Source organism: Larus michahellis, chromosome 6, assembly GCF_964199755.1.
Source record: "Larus michahellis chromosome 6, bLarMic1.1, whole genome shotgun sequence".
In the NCBI taxonomy this organism is placed as follows: Eukaryota; Metazoa; Chordata; class Aves; order Charadriiformes; family Laridae; genus Larus; species Larus michahellis.
The window spans coordinates 58,256,813-58,269,336 of NC_133901.1; the positions used below are offsets into that span (position 1 = coordinate 58,256,813).

General features: G+C 56.3%; 1 protein-coding gene across 4 annotated transcripts; it reads left to right on the forward strand.

Annotated features, from left to right (window-relative positions):
- The first annotated feature begins 1,435 nt into the window (after positions 1 to 1,435).
- On the forward strand, positions 1,436 to 12,189 carry FGF8 (fibroblast growth factor 8). 4 transcript variants are annotated; one of them, XM_074591108.1, is made up of 6 exons: positions 1,436 to 1,936; positions 2,638 to 2,785; positions 2,890 to 2,926; positions 5,014 to 5,194; positions 9,432 to 9,538; positions 10,654 to 12,189. In XM_074591108.1, the coding sequence occupies exons 2-6, from the start codon at positions 2,754 to 2,756 to the stop codon at positions 10,939 to 10,941; spliced, it is 645 nt and encodes a 214-aa protein (XP_074447209.1). In that variant the 5' UTR covers positions 1,436 to 1,936; positions 2,638 to 2,753; the 3' UTR covers positions 10,942 to 12,189. The 4 variants fall into 4 exon arrangements, with proteins under 4 accessions (XP_074447209.1, XP_074447211.1, XP_074447210.1 ...); XM_074591110.1 differs by having other exon boundaries at positions 5,047 to 5,194; XM_074591109.1 differs by lacking the exon at positions 1,436 to 1,936 and having other exon boundaries at positions 2,625 to 2,785.
- The last annotated feature ends 335 nt before the right edge of the window (positions 12,190 to 12,524 follow it).

Consider the following 12,524-nt stretch of genomic DNA (forward strand, 5'->3'; position numbering starts at 1 on the left):
CATCGTCTGTCATCTGCTGTCAGGCGAAGTGTGGCCACCCCTGGGTGATCCCGCACTGGCTTGATTTTACAGCCATGACTGGCACTTGAGCCTGTTTGCCGAGGGCAGGGGGCACGCGGGGCTGTCAGCTCGCCGCTGCCTCTGACCCCATACGGGACACCATAAATCTCCCGGTTTAAGGCAGCCCGGGCTGTTCTGGATGTAGCGCTGTTGAACACAGTGCGCGGGATAACACATGGCGCGACCCTGCGCCCACCGGAGGGGTGGCCGCCGGTGAGCAAGAACAGCATCTGGGAAAGAGACAGTGCCCAAATCCCTTTAATTTTTTGTATATAAAAAAGCGAGGATTGTCTGAACTTAGAGCACCGGGAATATCTAATTCTGCCTGCTCTGCTTTTGCCTGGTTTTCCTTAGGCAACCCGGAGAGATGGATACGGGGAGCTGCCTCACTCATGCTGTGGCACATCAGCTGTTCGCACAGCTCCACACGGAGGGTTTTTTGCCTGAGCATGTGCTGAACCAATGAGCTGAGTCCGTGAGCGTTTGCTGCCCGTGGAAACCCTCGCTTCCTTCAGCTGAGCATCTCCAGTACCCACCCTGCCCGTTCCTGTGGCGCTCCTAAAGTCTTCCACTTAAACACAGGTTTGGCCCAAGACTTTTTTCTAAATGTAGGAAAATTACTCAGAAACATCCGTCCTGCCTTTTGCACCAGGAAAAAGAGAAGGAAAATGCACAAGGGGCTGATTTTGTGGGAAATTTTGGGCAGAACAAGGCAGTTGCCCACCCTGCGCTGTGCTAGGTCTGACAATACCAATGCAGGGGATGTTTTTCTCCTTGAGTTCTGTGGGGCCAGCGCAGGCATGGTGCAGTGCCCAGGCTCCCCTGCCCACCTGCAACACCCCCCCGACAGTGACGATGCTGGGCAAGACCGGGTGAGACCCCCTGCACCCCTGGGAGATCCATCCCTGGAGGTGACTGTAGGCAGTGTTTTGGGGTGAAACACTGAGTGTGGGGTGGGGAGAGGTGCGGGGCCACATGTGTCTGGGGTTGTTGGGTGCCTGAAGAAGGGGGAAAACGCGCAAGCTGGATGTCAGTGTGTGTGAGAGAGAGAAATGTCCTGTGACTGCAGCTGATGTGCGCAAATGTGTGCAAGGTGGGGGGGTGTATTTTTGGGGTAAGGATGAGCAAAGAGATGTGTGTGTCTCTGTACTGGGGGAGGGGGTGCACGGTGTGTGTGTGTGTGCAGGGTTGCGTGTGCGTGGAGGGACTGTGCGTGTCGGGGGTGCGAGTGGGAAGGAAGGGGCTGCATGGGGAAGGCTTTATGGGTGTGCAAACTGTGCGGGCATGGAAGGGACTGCGTGGAGGGGGGGTGTCAGGGCTGCGTGGCTGCATGTGTGTGTGCAGGGGGGGTGTGCAGGGCTGCGTGTGTGTGCAGGCGGGCCCTGCACGCGTGTGTGTGCAGGCGGGCCCTGCACGCCTGTGTGTGCGGCGGTGCGGCCCCGCCGCTCTGTCACTCAGAGGCCGGCTGACAGGAGCTGCCTCTCCAGCGGCGGCAGATAGCGCTGATTGCTGATTCGAGGAAACAAAATAGCAATTGTAATTATGGGCTCTGATAAGATAAAGGAGGGCGCGGGGAGCGCGGGGACCGGCAGCGGGGCACGGCCGGCAAATTAGCAGCTGTCACTCAGAGCCGAGCAGGCGGCGCCGGCCCCGGCCCCGGCCAGGTACCGGCCCCGGGGGCCGCCCGCCACAGCCCCGCCGCAGCCCCCGCCCCGGTGCGCAACAGGTGGCGGGGTCGGGAACGCCGGGGCTCGCCGGAACAATGCAGTCCTCGGCGGCCCTGCCCGGGCTGCGGGGCTGAGCCCCGTCCCGTCGTCGTCGCCCGGACCCATGGCCCCGCACCGCCGGCCCTGAGGGCGACCGCCCGCCCCACCAGGTAAGCGCCCGGCGGGGATGCTCGGGAGGGGGGGGAGCAACCCGCTGCCCACCCCGGCTACGGTATTTGCTCAGCCTCGCTCCCTCTCGAAACTCCGGCCCCCTTCATACCCCCCCCCCCCAACTACACCCCTACCCCCCCCGGGTAATCCTTTTAATGTCTGGCACGTCCCGGGAGGGCTCGCCCGCCCGGTCCCAATCCACAACGTGCCCGCGGAGCAGCGAGCCCCCGGTGAGGGAAACGCGGCCCCGACGCCCCCTCCTTCCTTCCCAGCCTTTAAACCCCGTTTTACGGATGGGGAAACTGAGGCAAGGGGCGGGGAGGGCGTCCCGCCGGCGGCTGGCGGCGGAGCCCGGCCCTTAGTGCCAGCCCCGAGCCCGGCGACACCTGGCCCGCCGCCCCCTCCGCCTCGGCAGGTACCGCCGGGCTGGGGAGGGCAGCGGGGGAGGCGGCGGTCCGGCCGGGCTTCCCTCTGTGGAGGCGGCGGCCGCCCCCCCCGGCCGCGGCCGCCCCCGCCGTCGGGGCTGCGGGCCGGCCTCGCCGCCTCCCGGGGCGGTAGCGGGGCCGCGGAGCGGGGCGGGGGTCGCCCCGCGGCGGGGGGCCGCCGGCCGTGCGCCCCGGGGGCTGGGCGGGCGGGCGGGCGGGCCGGCGGGGGCCTTTCCCCTCTGTAGCCGCTTGTGCCCTCCTTTCCTCGGGGCGAGGACGCGCCGGCAGGGCGAGAGGAGGCGAGGAGCCGAGGCAGCGCCGCGCCGTGCCCCCCCCCCCCCGCGGGCGCTCCCCGCCGCCGCCGGGCTCCCGGCCCCGCACCGGCGCCGCGATGGACCCCTGCTCCTCGCTCTTCAGCTACGTGTGAGTACCGGCAGCCCCGGCCCTCCCGCCCCGGGCCCGCAGACCCCCGGTTCACACCTCTCTTCTCTTTTCTCTCTCCCCCACCCCCCCGGCTCCCCTCCCAGGTTAATGCACTTGTTCGTCCTCTGCCTGCAAGCCCAGGTAAGTGCCCGCTTGGTCGCCCGGCTTTGTTCGCCCCTCGGGGATGGGGGGGTGCCCCGCAGCCGCCGCCGAGGGCCCCGGGCTCGGGAGGGATAAAAGGAGGGGAGGAGGAGGAACAGTTTAAAACCCAGGAGACAAAAGTGGCCCGGCTGTAAAAAGCCGAGACCGAGGGGGAGCCCCCCGGGCCGCAAAACAAGATGCGGAGGACCCGGGCTGCGAGGCAGGGATACCCGGGATTTCAAGGTATCGCACGGGGTTATTTTTAAGTAGCTTTAGGTCCCGTCCCCCCCCCTAAATGGCACTGTGGATACCCCAGTTCCTCTTGTCAGTTTTCTTTTTTTCCTATGCTGCTTCACCCAAAAAGTAAAGGGGAATTAAAAAAGGGGGGAAAGAAACCCCACCAAAACCTTCCTAAAAAGCGCAGGTTTTGAGTCAGCTTAAAATTGCCAGACTTTAGCATCGCTGGTTTGTATCGCCAGAGACAGAAGTGTCATGAATAGATTAAACAGCCCGGGCAGAGCTTCTGCATCACCCGCATACCAGCAGGCACGCGTCGCTGGGAGCGGTACGTCTTCAAACCGGGGTGAAGCCCCCCTTACTCCTGAGATCACAGGTGCAGAAGCTTTGTTTAAAATGCCCTTTAAGCTACTCTTTTTTATTATTATTTTATTTTCCTGGAAGCTTGGAAAAAAAAAAAAAAGAGTTTCCAGCTGAAAAGCAAAGGGAACGAAGCACTGGGAATGTGCAGTTGTATAAAAACATAGCTGTAATATTTTGGAGTATGAGATGGAGACCAAATAGCAGCATGGCTAATGACCTCTCCTCCACATGGTACCCTCATCAGAGCTGGGGAGAGAATCCTGCTGCATTATCCAAAACCCGTCTATAGGAAACACACATGCACAGGCAGAAGCCGGGAGAGAGAGATGACATTGTCAAGGGGAGATATCTCTATAAAGCCAGCTTTGGGAGAGCAGCGGCTTTTGCTTTTATTGGGTTTTTCTGTTGTTTTTTAAGATGGGAGGAAAGCTTCCCATTTGACGTGGGGGTGGCAGGGGGTAGTCCCAGCCTTCTGATGTTGAAAGGAGCTATCTCCTAACATTTGCTCAGAATACATCTTTATAAATGTCAGGCAGCAGCGAAACTTTCCAGACTTAAAAGAGGGATTTGAGACAAGGGGGGAAAAAAGACTTCTGTGCAGGCGCGCGAGCCGGGGCTGAGGGGGGAGCAGGTTTGGCAGCTCATGAAAATCATTCAAAGCCCAGGAGCAGCAGCGTCGGGTCTGGAGGGGATGGGCTCAGCTGCGGCTCCGGGGCTAACGGGTTCGGTGCGCCGGGGCTGGGGACAACCCCACTGCTGTCACCTAACAGCTGGCTGCGGACGAGGCATGTGTTTCCACGGGCAGCGTGTTAGTATCCTTGGGTTTTTATGCCGCTAAATACCCAGGCTGGGGCACGGGTTTCTTATAATTCTTATACCTCATAGCTCCACTTTCTCTGGGGACTTTGTATTTAAAGAGCTCAATAAGTGGGGTGTTTGGGAGCAAATAAAGAGCCTGGAACCCAGAGGAAAGGCAGCTGTTGAAGCCGATGGTGCAGCGGCTGGGGTACATGTCCAGGGCAGCCGGAGCAGTAGCATGTTCCCGCAGAGGTGACAGAGGTGTGGGACGAATATGTCAGCCCCTCGGGGGGTGGAAACCCAGTGCCATCCTGCATGACCCCCCCTGGACCCTCTCCAGCGCCCAGACTCGATGCCCATCTCAGGTGCTCCAGCCGGGACCTGCCGAGTCCCAGAGAGGCCTCTGGAGTCACCGAGCCCTGTCACTCTCCCAAGTCACCTGCACCTCTCTGCTTAGGGCATGTTTGGAGCAGGCACAGCTCTGTAAAGGGCTTTGGTCGCTGCGTCCCGGGGCTTAATGCTCCTTCTCCTGGGGAGGCTCTGCTGGTGCAGGAGGTACCACCGTGGCCCTGGCTCCGTGCCTCCCTGGTAAAGCCCGGCTGGAGGCCGGCAATCTCGGCTCAGCCCATTCACCCCTCTGAGGAGTAGAGATTATAATGGTGTGTCGTATATTTTTTAATTTCCTAAAGGTAACTGTTCAGTCCCCACCTAATTTTACACAGCATGTGAGGGAGCAGAGCCTGGTGACGGATCAGCTCAGCCGGCGGCTCGTCCGTACCTACCAGCTGTACAGCCGGACCAGCGGGAAACATGTGCAGATCTTGGACAACAAGAAAATCAATGCGATGGCAGAGGATGGGGATGTGCACGGTAAGGATGCGCGATGGGGGCGGGTGGTGTGGGGGGAGAGGGAGGACTGGGAAGGTGTTTGCAGCCCAGCACGGCGATTGATGATTTCCGTCCTGTTTGTTAGCCAGAAATCATTAAAATCATTCGGCTTGCGGGGGCTTGTAAAGGGAGAACATAGGGGTCAGCGATCAGCGTCTGTGTGATTCAAGGTGAGGGCAGGTTCCCCTGTGCCGAGGGAGGGGATGGCTGTTGCAGGATGGGGCTCTGCTCTGTTCTTTTTCGTTCTTGGTTTGAACCTGACTGGCAGGGCTCGGGGCTGCGGCGTGCCGAGCAGCAGCCGTCGTCTCAGCCCAGCCCTTTGCAGGGCTGGGAATCTCTGAGACTTCCTTTTGGAAAAGAAATAGAAAGGCAAGTTGAAAAAGAAAAGGAGGGGGGAAGGGGGAACGGCCGCTTTGGAAGCCTTCCCTAAACTAGAACTGTCCGCAGTGGCGTTTTCCCTCCCTTCTCAAAACAAATCCCAAGCAGAGGCAGTTGGCTGCGTAAGAAGATGCTGCAGCATCTCCAGAGACAAACTGGGGGGGACTCTGTGAGCACGAGAGCCTGCGCTTTGCCGTGGCACCTCTGCCACCACCCCAGCCCTGGCACCCCCTCCCCGAAACCTCCCCCCATGGGGCAGGGGGACCGATCCCTCCGCTAGAGACCCCTGAAGCCCAAACACTTTGATTGCGTGCGCTAATGACACATTGGGACAGTCAAACGCCGCGCAGGGGTCAGCGGGGCCGGGGAGCCCCAGCACCGCTGCGGGGCCGGCTGCGGGAGGCCTGATCCTGCACCTGGATCAGGGAAGCGCCTGTATTCCTGTGTGTTGTACGTAGGAATCACAACTGTTTTCCTTTGGTATTAGCTGCAATTTCCCTTTCTTGCTCAGGGAGATTAGTAGAAACACTTTTCTTCCTTCCCCTTCTGTATTTTTTTTTCTCTTCCTTTTGCTTTGGCTGAAAATTTCACACTGGACTTTAGCAGTTCAATCGCGGCACAGATTCCATCTATAAGGTATTCCATACATCCAGCATTAATCTTCCAAATGAATTATTCCCACCCTAGAGCAGCTCTGGCTTGAAAGCTAATTTCCCAAGCAAAAAAAAATCCTGTCTTGTTTTAGTCCTATAATGCCTGGATTTTAAAAAGCAGTTAGTGCATATTTAAATAACGACCAGGTTTAAATAAGGCCAGAAGGAGGGGACTGATGGTGGCTTGAAAAACTCTATTAAAATGTAATAAAAGAAGGTTAAGCATTTGAAGAGCTAAGGAGGAAAATGAAGACTGATCTAAACCAGAAAGAGAACAAGCAGTTTTTCAGATGTAAAGTTTTAAAAGAGTTGCAAGTCTGTAAATGTTAAAATAGAGGTTCAGGATTGTTCTATATGAATCTCCAGGGAGGCCCCCATGTCTGGAAGAACTATTAAAACGCTTCTTACTTTCACCTTTTTTAACATTTCCTGAATACTTTCTCCTCTTCGCAGTCCAGTTGGGGGATCAAGTGTGTCTCGCTGCATTTTTTCAGCATTTACGTAGCCACTTTCCCTTCAAAGTTTGAGCATGAAACATAATTTTACTGGGATAAATCTGTCACTTAAGTGAAAGAATAGAGTTGAAAACGTCAAGTTCCCCCCCTCCCCCCCCAAAAAAAAGGGAAAAAAAAAAAAAAAAGGACTCCCCCAAAATGTTATTTAGAAATCCACTTTTAAAGAAAAGAGCCCCCCTTTCCGAGCCCTTCCCTCCGCTTTTTTTTTTTATCTCATTTTTGGGGGTGGGCGTGTAAAAAGGGTTGATTTATTTTTGCAGATGACCCCTTTCCCCACGCTGACGTTTTTACAGCCGACTTAACATCGAGTCCGGCATTTTCGGTTATCTGTCTTAATTGTCAATATTTGATTGACTTTTTTTTTTTTTTTTTTTTTTTAATTCTAAGGAAAGGCGAGTGGCTGGTGCAGCCCGCCTGGTCCCTCCCCGCCACTGAGCAAACCGCGGCCGGCTGCAGCCCGGGCTAAACCCCGCAAGTGGCTGGGGACGCCGGTGCAGCTCCCTGCCGACTGGCCGGTTTCGTCTGTGCCCGGGGTTTTCCGCTGGTCAGGATGGGGGTCTGCAGGGTTTGTGGGTCACCCACACGGGCCTGGGTGTGCAGGTCCCCCTGTGGACAGGTTGTCCCTGTCCTTTGCTGCCAGCAGGGATGGAGCCGTGCGCTGGCTGGGCTCGTGCCGGGTGGCGAACCCGGCCGGTGGCTGTAAATCACGGAAGAGGGGGGGGGGGAAAAGGCCAAAAGGAAAGCGATGTGCATCTTTAAAGCGGGGTTTTGTGCTCGCTGGGGCTGAGGCCTCCCTGCTTCCTCCCTCCCTCCTCCGTCCCTCCCTCCCTCCCCGCTCTTTCTATCTCTGGGAGAGAAAAATCAATTCTCCTCAAACCTTTTACTGCCTCCGAGATCAATTCCCCTTCCTTTCCCCAATATAGACAAATAGGGGGTCCCTGTCTCAGCGCTTCATTTGCAGAGCGCTGTGGCTCCCGTGGCTGGTTTTGGGGATGCTGGGTCCGTGCCAGGGTGGCACAGCCTGGAGTGGGCTTTTCCCAAATTGTTCAGCTCTGAGTCCAGTCTGTGCTGGGCTGGGGGTGGGGGGCTGTGGGCGCAGGGCGGTCTGGGGACGAGAGATTGCCACGAGGTGCTGTTGGTAGGAGGGAGTGTGGGGAAGGGGTGCCTGCATGCGCATCGAGCCTGGCTTGCCCGGCAGCATTAAATCAGGTGGTCCCAGCAAATTTTGGGATGCCCTTTCCGTTGTGGAACTTGGCTGCTGCCAGCACTGCCAGCTCGCTGTCCCCATCCTCGGTGCCATTGACCTCAGCAGTGCCCGTGATGCCAGGGATGCAGGATCAGGGTGTCGCAGAGACAGAGAGGCAGCAGTTTGCTCCTAGCCCGGAGTGTGAGTTAGGCTCACTTTAGCTTGTGCATGTGCCCACAGCCTCCTCCTGCCATTCAAAGCATCCTACTGCAAAGCCACCCGCTCCAGAGCCACATCACCCTTGCTGTGTCTCGCCGGTGGCTGAGCATCCTGGGATGGAGATGTGCAAGCCAGGGGTGGACCACAGTCCTGAGGAACCAAGCAGCCCTTGTGCAGAGATCAGAGAGGAGAAATAAGGCATCAGTGGGCTTATTCCCATAATAAGGCTGTAGACTTGGAAGCCTTGCGGTCTGCGTTCTAATTACCTTGCCAAATTGTGCTTATTGTACTAGGGGCTGATGCTGGGCAAGAGGTGATGGTGGTGAGACGGAACAGTCCCAGCTGACTTTTTAGAGCCATGGGGAAATCTTTGGTGCTTGGCACAGCACAGAGCTTTTGAGGTGCAAACAGGTAGCCACCATCTGCATCGGGGCTTGCCCTGGGGAGGGGAGCTGGCTCTGGGGACAGCAGCTGCAGGGCTGGGCAGAAGGATGTCCTGTCCCCATCCTCCCCCTTCCCTGGGGATGGATGGGCTTCGGGGCTCGAGTTCCCAGGGCGGAGGCAGGGAGGGAAGGTGACAGGTCTATTTATAGGCGGCCCATCGACCCGGCGATTTGCATAGCTCCTTCGGAAGTCGATCGATGCCTCCATTAAAAAACTGAGACCAAATCAATACGCCCTCTCGACTCGTGCAAAGGTGAAAGGCATTAAAAGGATGGCCGTACCCTTCACGCCTCCCCTGCCAGCTGCAAAGACACTGCTCCTCCTGCAGTCCTGGCCCGGCAGAGAGGCGCGGAGCAGTGTCCCCTGGGCTGGGGACAGCTGGCAGCACGCTGTGCGCTTCCAGAGGGTGCCTGCCTGCAGGCTCACCCAGACCTGCCTCTGTTTGCAGGGCAGCTGGCTTGTTCTCCACTGGCCATCGCGTGCCCTGCTTGCTAGCCTGCCTCCCTTCTGGGATGACTCTGTGGCACCTGAACCACTGAGCCCCATGGAGCCAGGCAAGGCAGAGCTACTCCCAATCCAGCATGGCTCAGGGTGGCAAAAGAAGGTGACCAAGAGCAGGGGCACAGTGGCAGGGTAGAGGGGACAAGGCTGGCTCTTCACCTTCTGCCTTGATTTTAGGGCTCTCTCTGGCCCAGCCGCCCCCCTGCCCAGCGTGTGCCCTCTGTGCCCAGCACCTGGCATCGCCGGGGTCTCCATCCCTGTGCCTGCCCCATCCCAGAGCCCCTCTGACCTCCCTCTCTCTTTCCTCCCACCGCTCTCCCCAGCCAAGCTCATCGTGGAGACGGACACCTTCGGGAGCCGCGTGCGCATCAAGGGGGCGGCCACAGGTTTCTACATCTGCATGAACAAGAAGGGGAAGCTGATCGGCAAGGTCGGGCGCTGGGCTCGCGGGCAGGGGAGAGCCAGGTGTGGTGGGAGGTGGGATGGGGAGGTGGGCACGGGAGAGACAGATGTGGTGTGGGTGCTGAGCAGGGCTTGCTGGGAGAGGAGCTCTAACCTGATACGGAGCCCATCCATGGGGATGGGGAGGTGGGATGGGCGTCTCAGGGGACCCCTTTGGAGGGCAGGGGGATGAGCTGTCCTGCAGCCTGGGCGGTGGGAGGGAAGGAGGGGAGCAAGGGAGGTGGGTGGGTGCCGTGTGGGGCGCATTCCTTGTATCTCCCCGAACAAATAGGCGGATTGCCGGGCTATTCTCCCCGATTACATGGTACAAGTGCCAGGAATGTTAAGATGCTCCGTGGGGCTGGCCCCAAGGCCAGGCCCCACCGCACGCTGGTTAGTCACGCTCCCTCCGAGCCTCGAAGCTCCCTCCCTGGGGCCAGAGGGGGCTGGATGTGCAAAATCCTGCTGGGACAGCGATTGTCTGGGAGGATTTGCCATGGCGACTCCTTCCCTGGGGCTGGCCAATGGGGGTCTTCTCCCTGGTCCCGCTGCTGCCTGTAATAGTGGGGGATCTCAGCCTCCAACTGCCCCTGTGCTCCCTGCCACCATGGTTCTCGTGGACCATCACCGCTCCTGCCCCCCGATGCCCCTCCTATATTAAATACCCTAAAAAATATCCTAAAAAAATAGGATGGGTGGGTCAATTGCCACTGAGATGGAGAGTTTGCTTGTGGTCATGCTGGCGGGGGAATCCAGCCCCTGGCACAGATGGGGGCAGGATGGGAGCAGGCAAAAACACCCCTTATGGGTACAGTGGAAACGAAGGCTGGGGCTGGCAGCCCGCTGCTGGCATCACATGGAGGGACAGGAGCTACAATGAGCAGTGTCTGTCCATGCCACAGTGCCCGCTCCCCACAGCTTTCTAAGGAAAAGCAGATTTTGGGCAATTCTGACCTGTAGGAGGAGGTGGGAAAAGCGAGCCCTTGGCTGCCCGCAAGCGCTGCAGCCCTGCCGCCACACCGTCCAGTCTGGCTTGGGGTAGCGAGAAGCAGCCCTCTGACCGAGCGCCCGTTGCTTATATCCCCCCTTCTGTCCCCTTCTCAGAGCAACGGCAAAGGCAAGGACTGCGTCTTCACGGAGATCGTCCTGGAGAACAACTACACGGCGCTGCAGAACGCCAAGTACGAAGGCTGGTACATGGCCTTCACCCGCAAGGGCCGCCCGCGCAAGGGCTCCAAGACCCGGCAGCACCAACGTGAGGTGCATTTCATGAAGAGGCTTCCCAAAGGCCACCAGACCACCGAGCCCCACAGACGCTTTGAGTTCCTCAACTACCCCTTCAACCGGAGAAGTAAAAGGACTAGAAACTCCAACTCCAGGGTGGGCCCTTGACTTGCTTGCCCCTGCCCGCACCTCTCCCGGAGGCCTCTCCTTCCTCTGAGCTTGGTGGACTATACGTAGAGACTTTCCCATATGGGTATTAAACATAAAAATAAGGGAGGGGGGGAGGATAAAAAAAAAAAAAAAACTTACCTGCTCTAGTTGTTGATAATTTTGGGGGGGTGGTTGTTTGGTTTTTACAAAAAAAAAAAAAAAAGGAGAAAAAAAAAAAAGAGAGAGGCTCTATTTTTGTACTCCAACTTGAAGAGAAATGAAACGTTCAAAGACTGGTGAAGGGGGAAGAGCCCTTCGCTTAGAAATGTTCTAGTCTGTTTGGGGTCGTGTTTTATTTTTTAATATTTTTTTTTTTTTGTAGCTCTAGGGGTAAAGGAGAAAAAAACATAATCACCATTTAAAACAAACAAGCAAAAAACAGAAATCCAAATCTGGGAGTGATGTGCTACTTAAATGAACTGAATTAACGCTTATCAGAGAAGATGGAAAAGTCTGAAAAAAATTAAGGGAAGGGGATTTATTTCAGAGGTGGCCTGAGGTCTCCCGGGTGGGTTTTGTGTCCTGGGGGATGTGTGGGCACTGCCAGGGGCAGGGGGCCGGCTGCAACGCCTGGGGTGAGGACCGCCGGATGCTTTCCTTCCTTGGATGCGCCCGCTTCTTCGGCTGAGCGAGGGGTTGCTGGAAGCCGCTTGCATCCTTCCAGAAACGCTGTTGGCTTCACAGCTCCCAGCTTATTTTTTTTCTCAGGAGGGGACAGGGGTGATGGACGCCCCAGGGAAAGTCCTGAACTGACTTGGTACCTCTTACCCACGAGAGCGTCTTTGGCATTTGGTTTGTTTTAAACTACTAAGGTGAGGCAGTGGGTGACAGCTGCCGTGGAGCAGGCTGGTAACTGTTTTGGTTTGGTTTTTTTTTTTTCCATGTGGAAAATGTGAACTTCTCACCAAAAACTGATACATTTTTTCTCCTGTTTATATTTTTTTTATCAGATGGAATTTTTCACCCGTAAAATTAAAAAAAAGTTTACAAATTACTGTGGAGCTATTTCGGGCTAGTTTTGTCATAATATTTGGTTTGTGGTTGGCACTTCCATTGTCAACTGTCTCTTCCAGGTTTGCTCTTTGATGAAATACCACGGTCCTTGTCCTCCTAGGAAAGGAGAGGTTTTCTTTCAAAACTTCTGTGTTGACAGAAGCCCAATTTTCTATTTAGAAAAAAAAAAAAAAAACAAAAAAAAAACCAAAACCCAAACCACAACCCAAAGGAGACATTAAATCTCTTGAGCGAACATCCCCAGCCAGCCCCGCTCTGCACATGCTGCCCTGGGACTGCGACTCTCTCCAAAGGGTTAAAGCAATTATTCTTCACGGGGAGGGCAAACAAAGACACTGGATAGGAGCCAGAACCAGGGGTGACTTTTCATCCAACGTGTTTTTTTTGATTGTTTGGGGTTTTTTTGTTTCCTTGAGGATTTTTTTTTTTGTGTTTTGTTTTGGTTGTGTACAAATTGAATATGAAATGATTGAAATATTTATTTAATATGTGCATTAAAAATTTGTATTAGTCTAACTGAGCCTGAT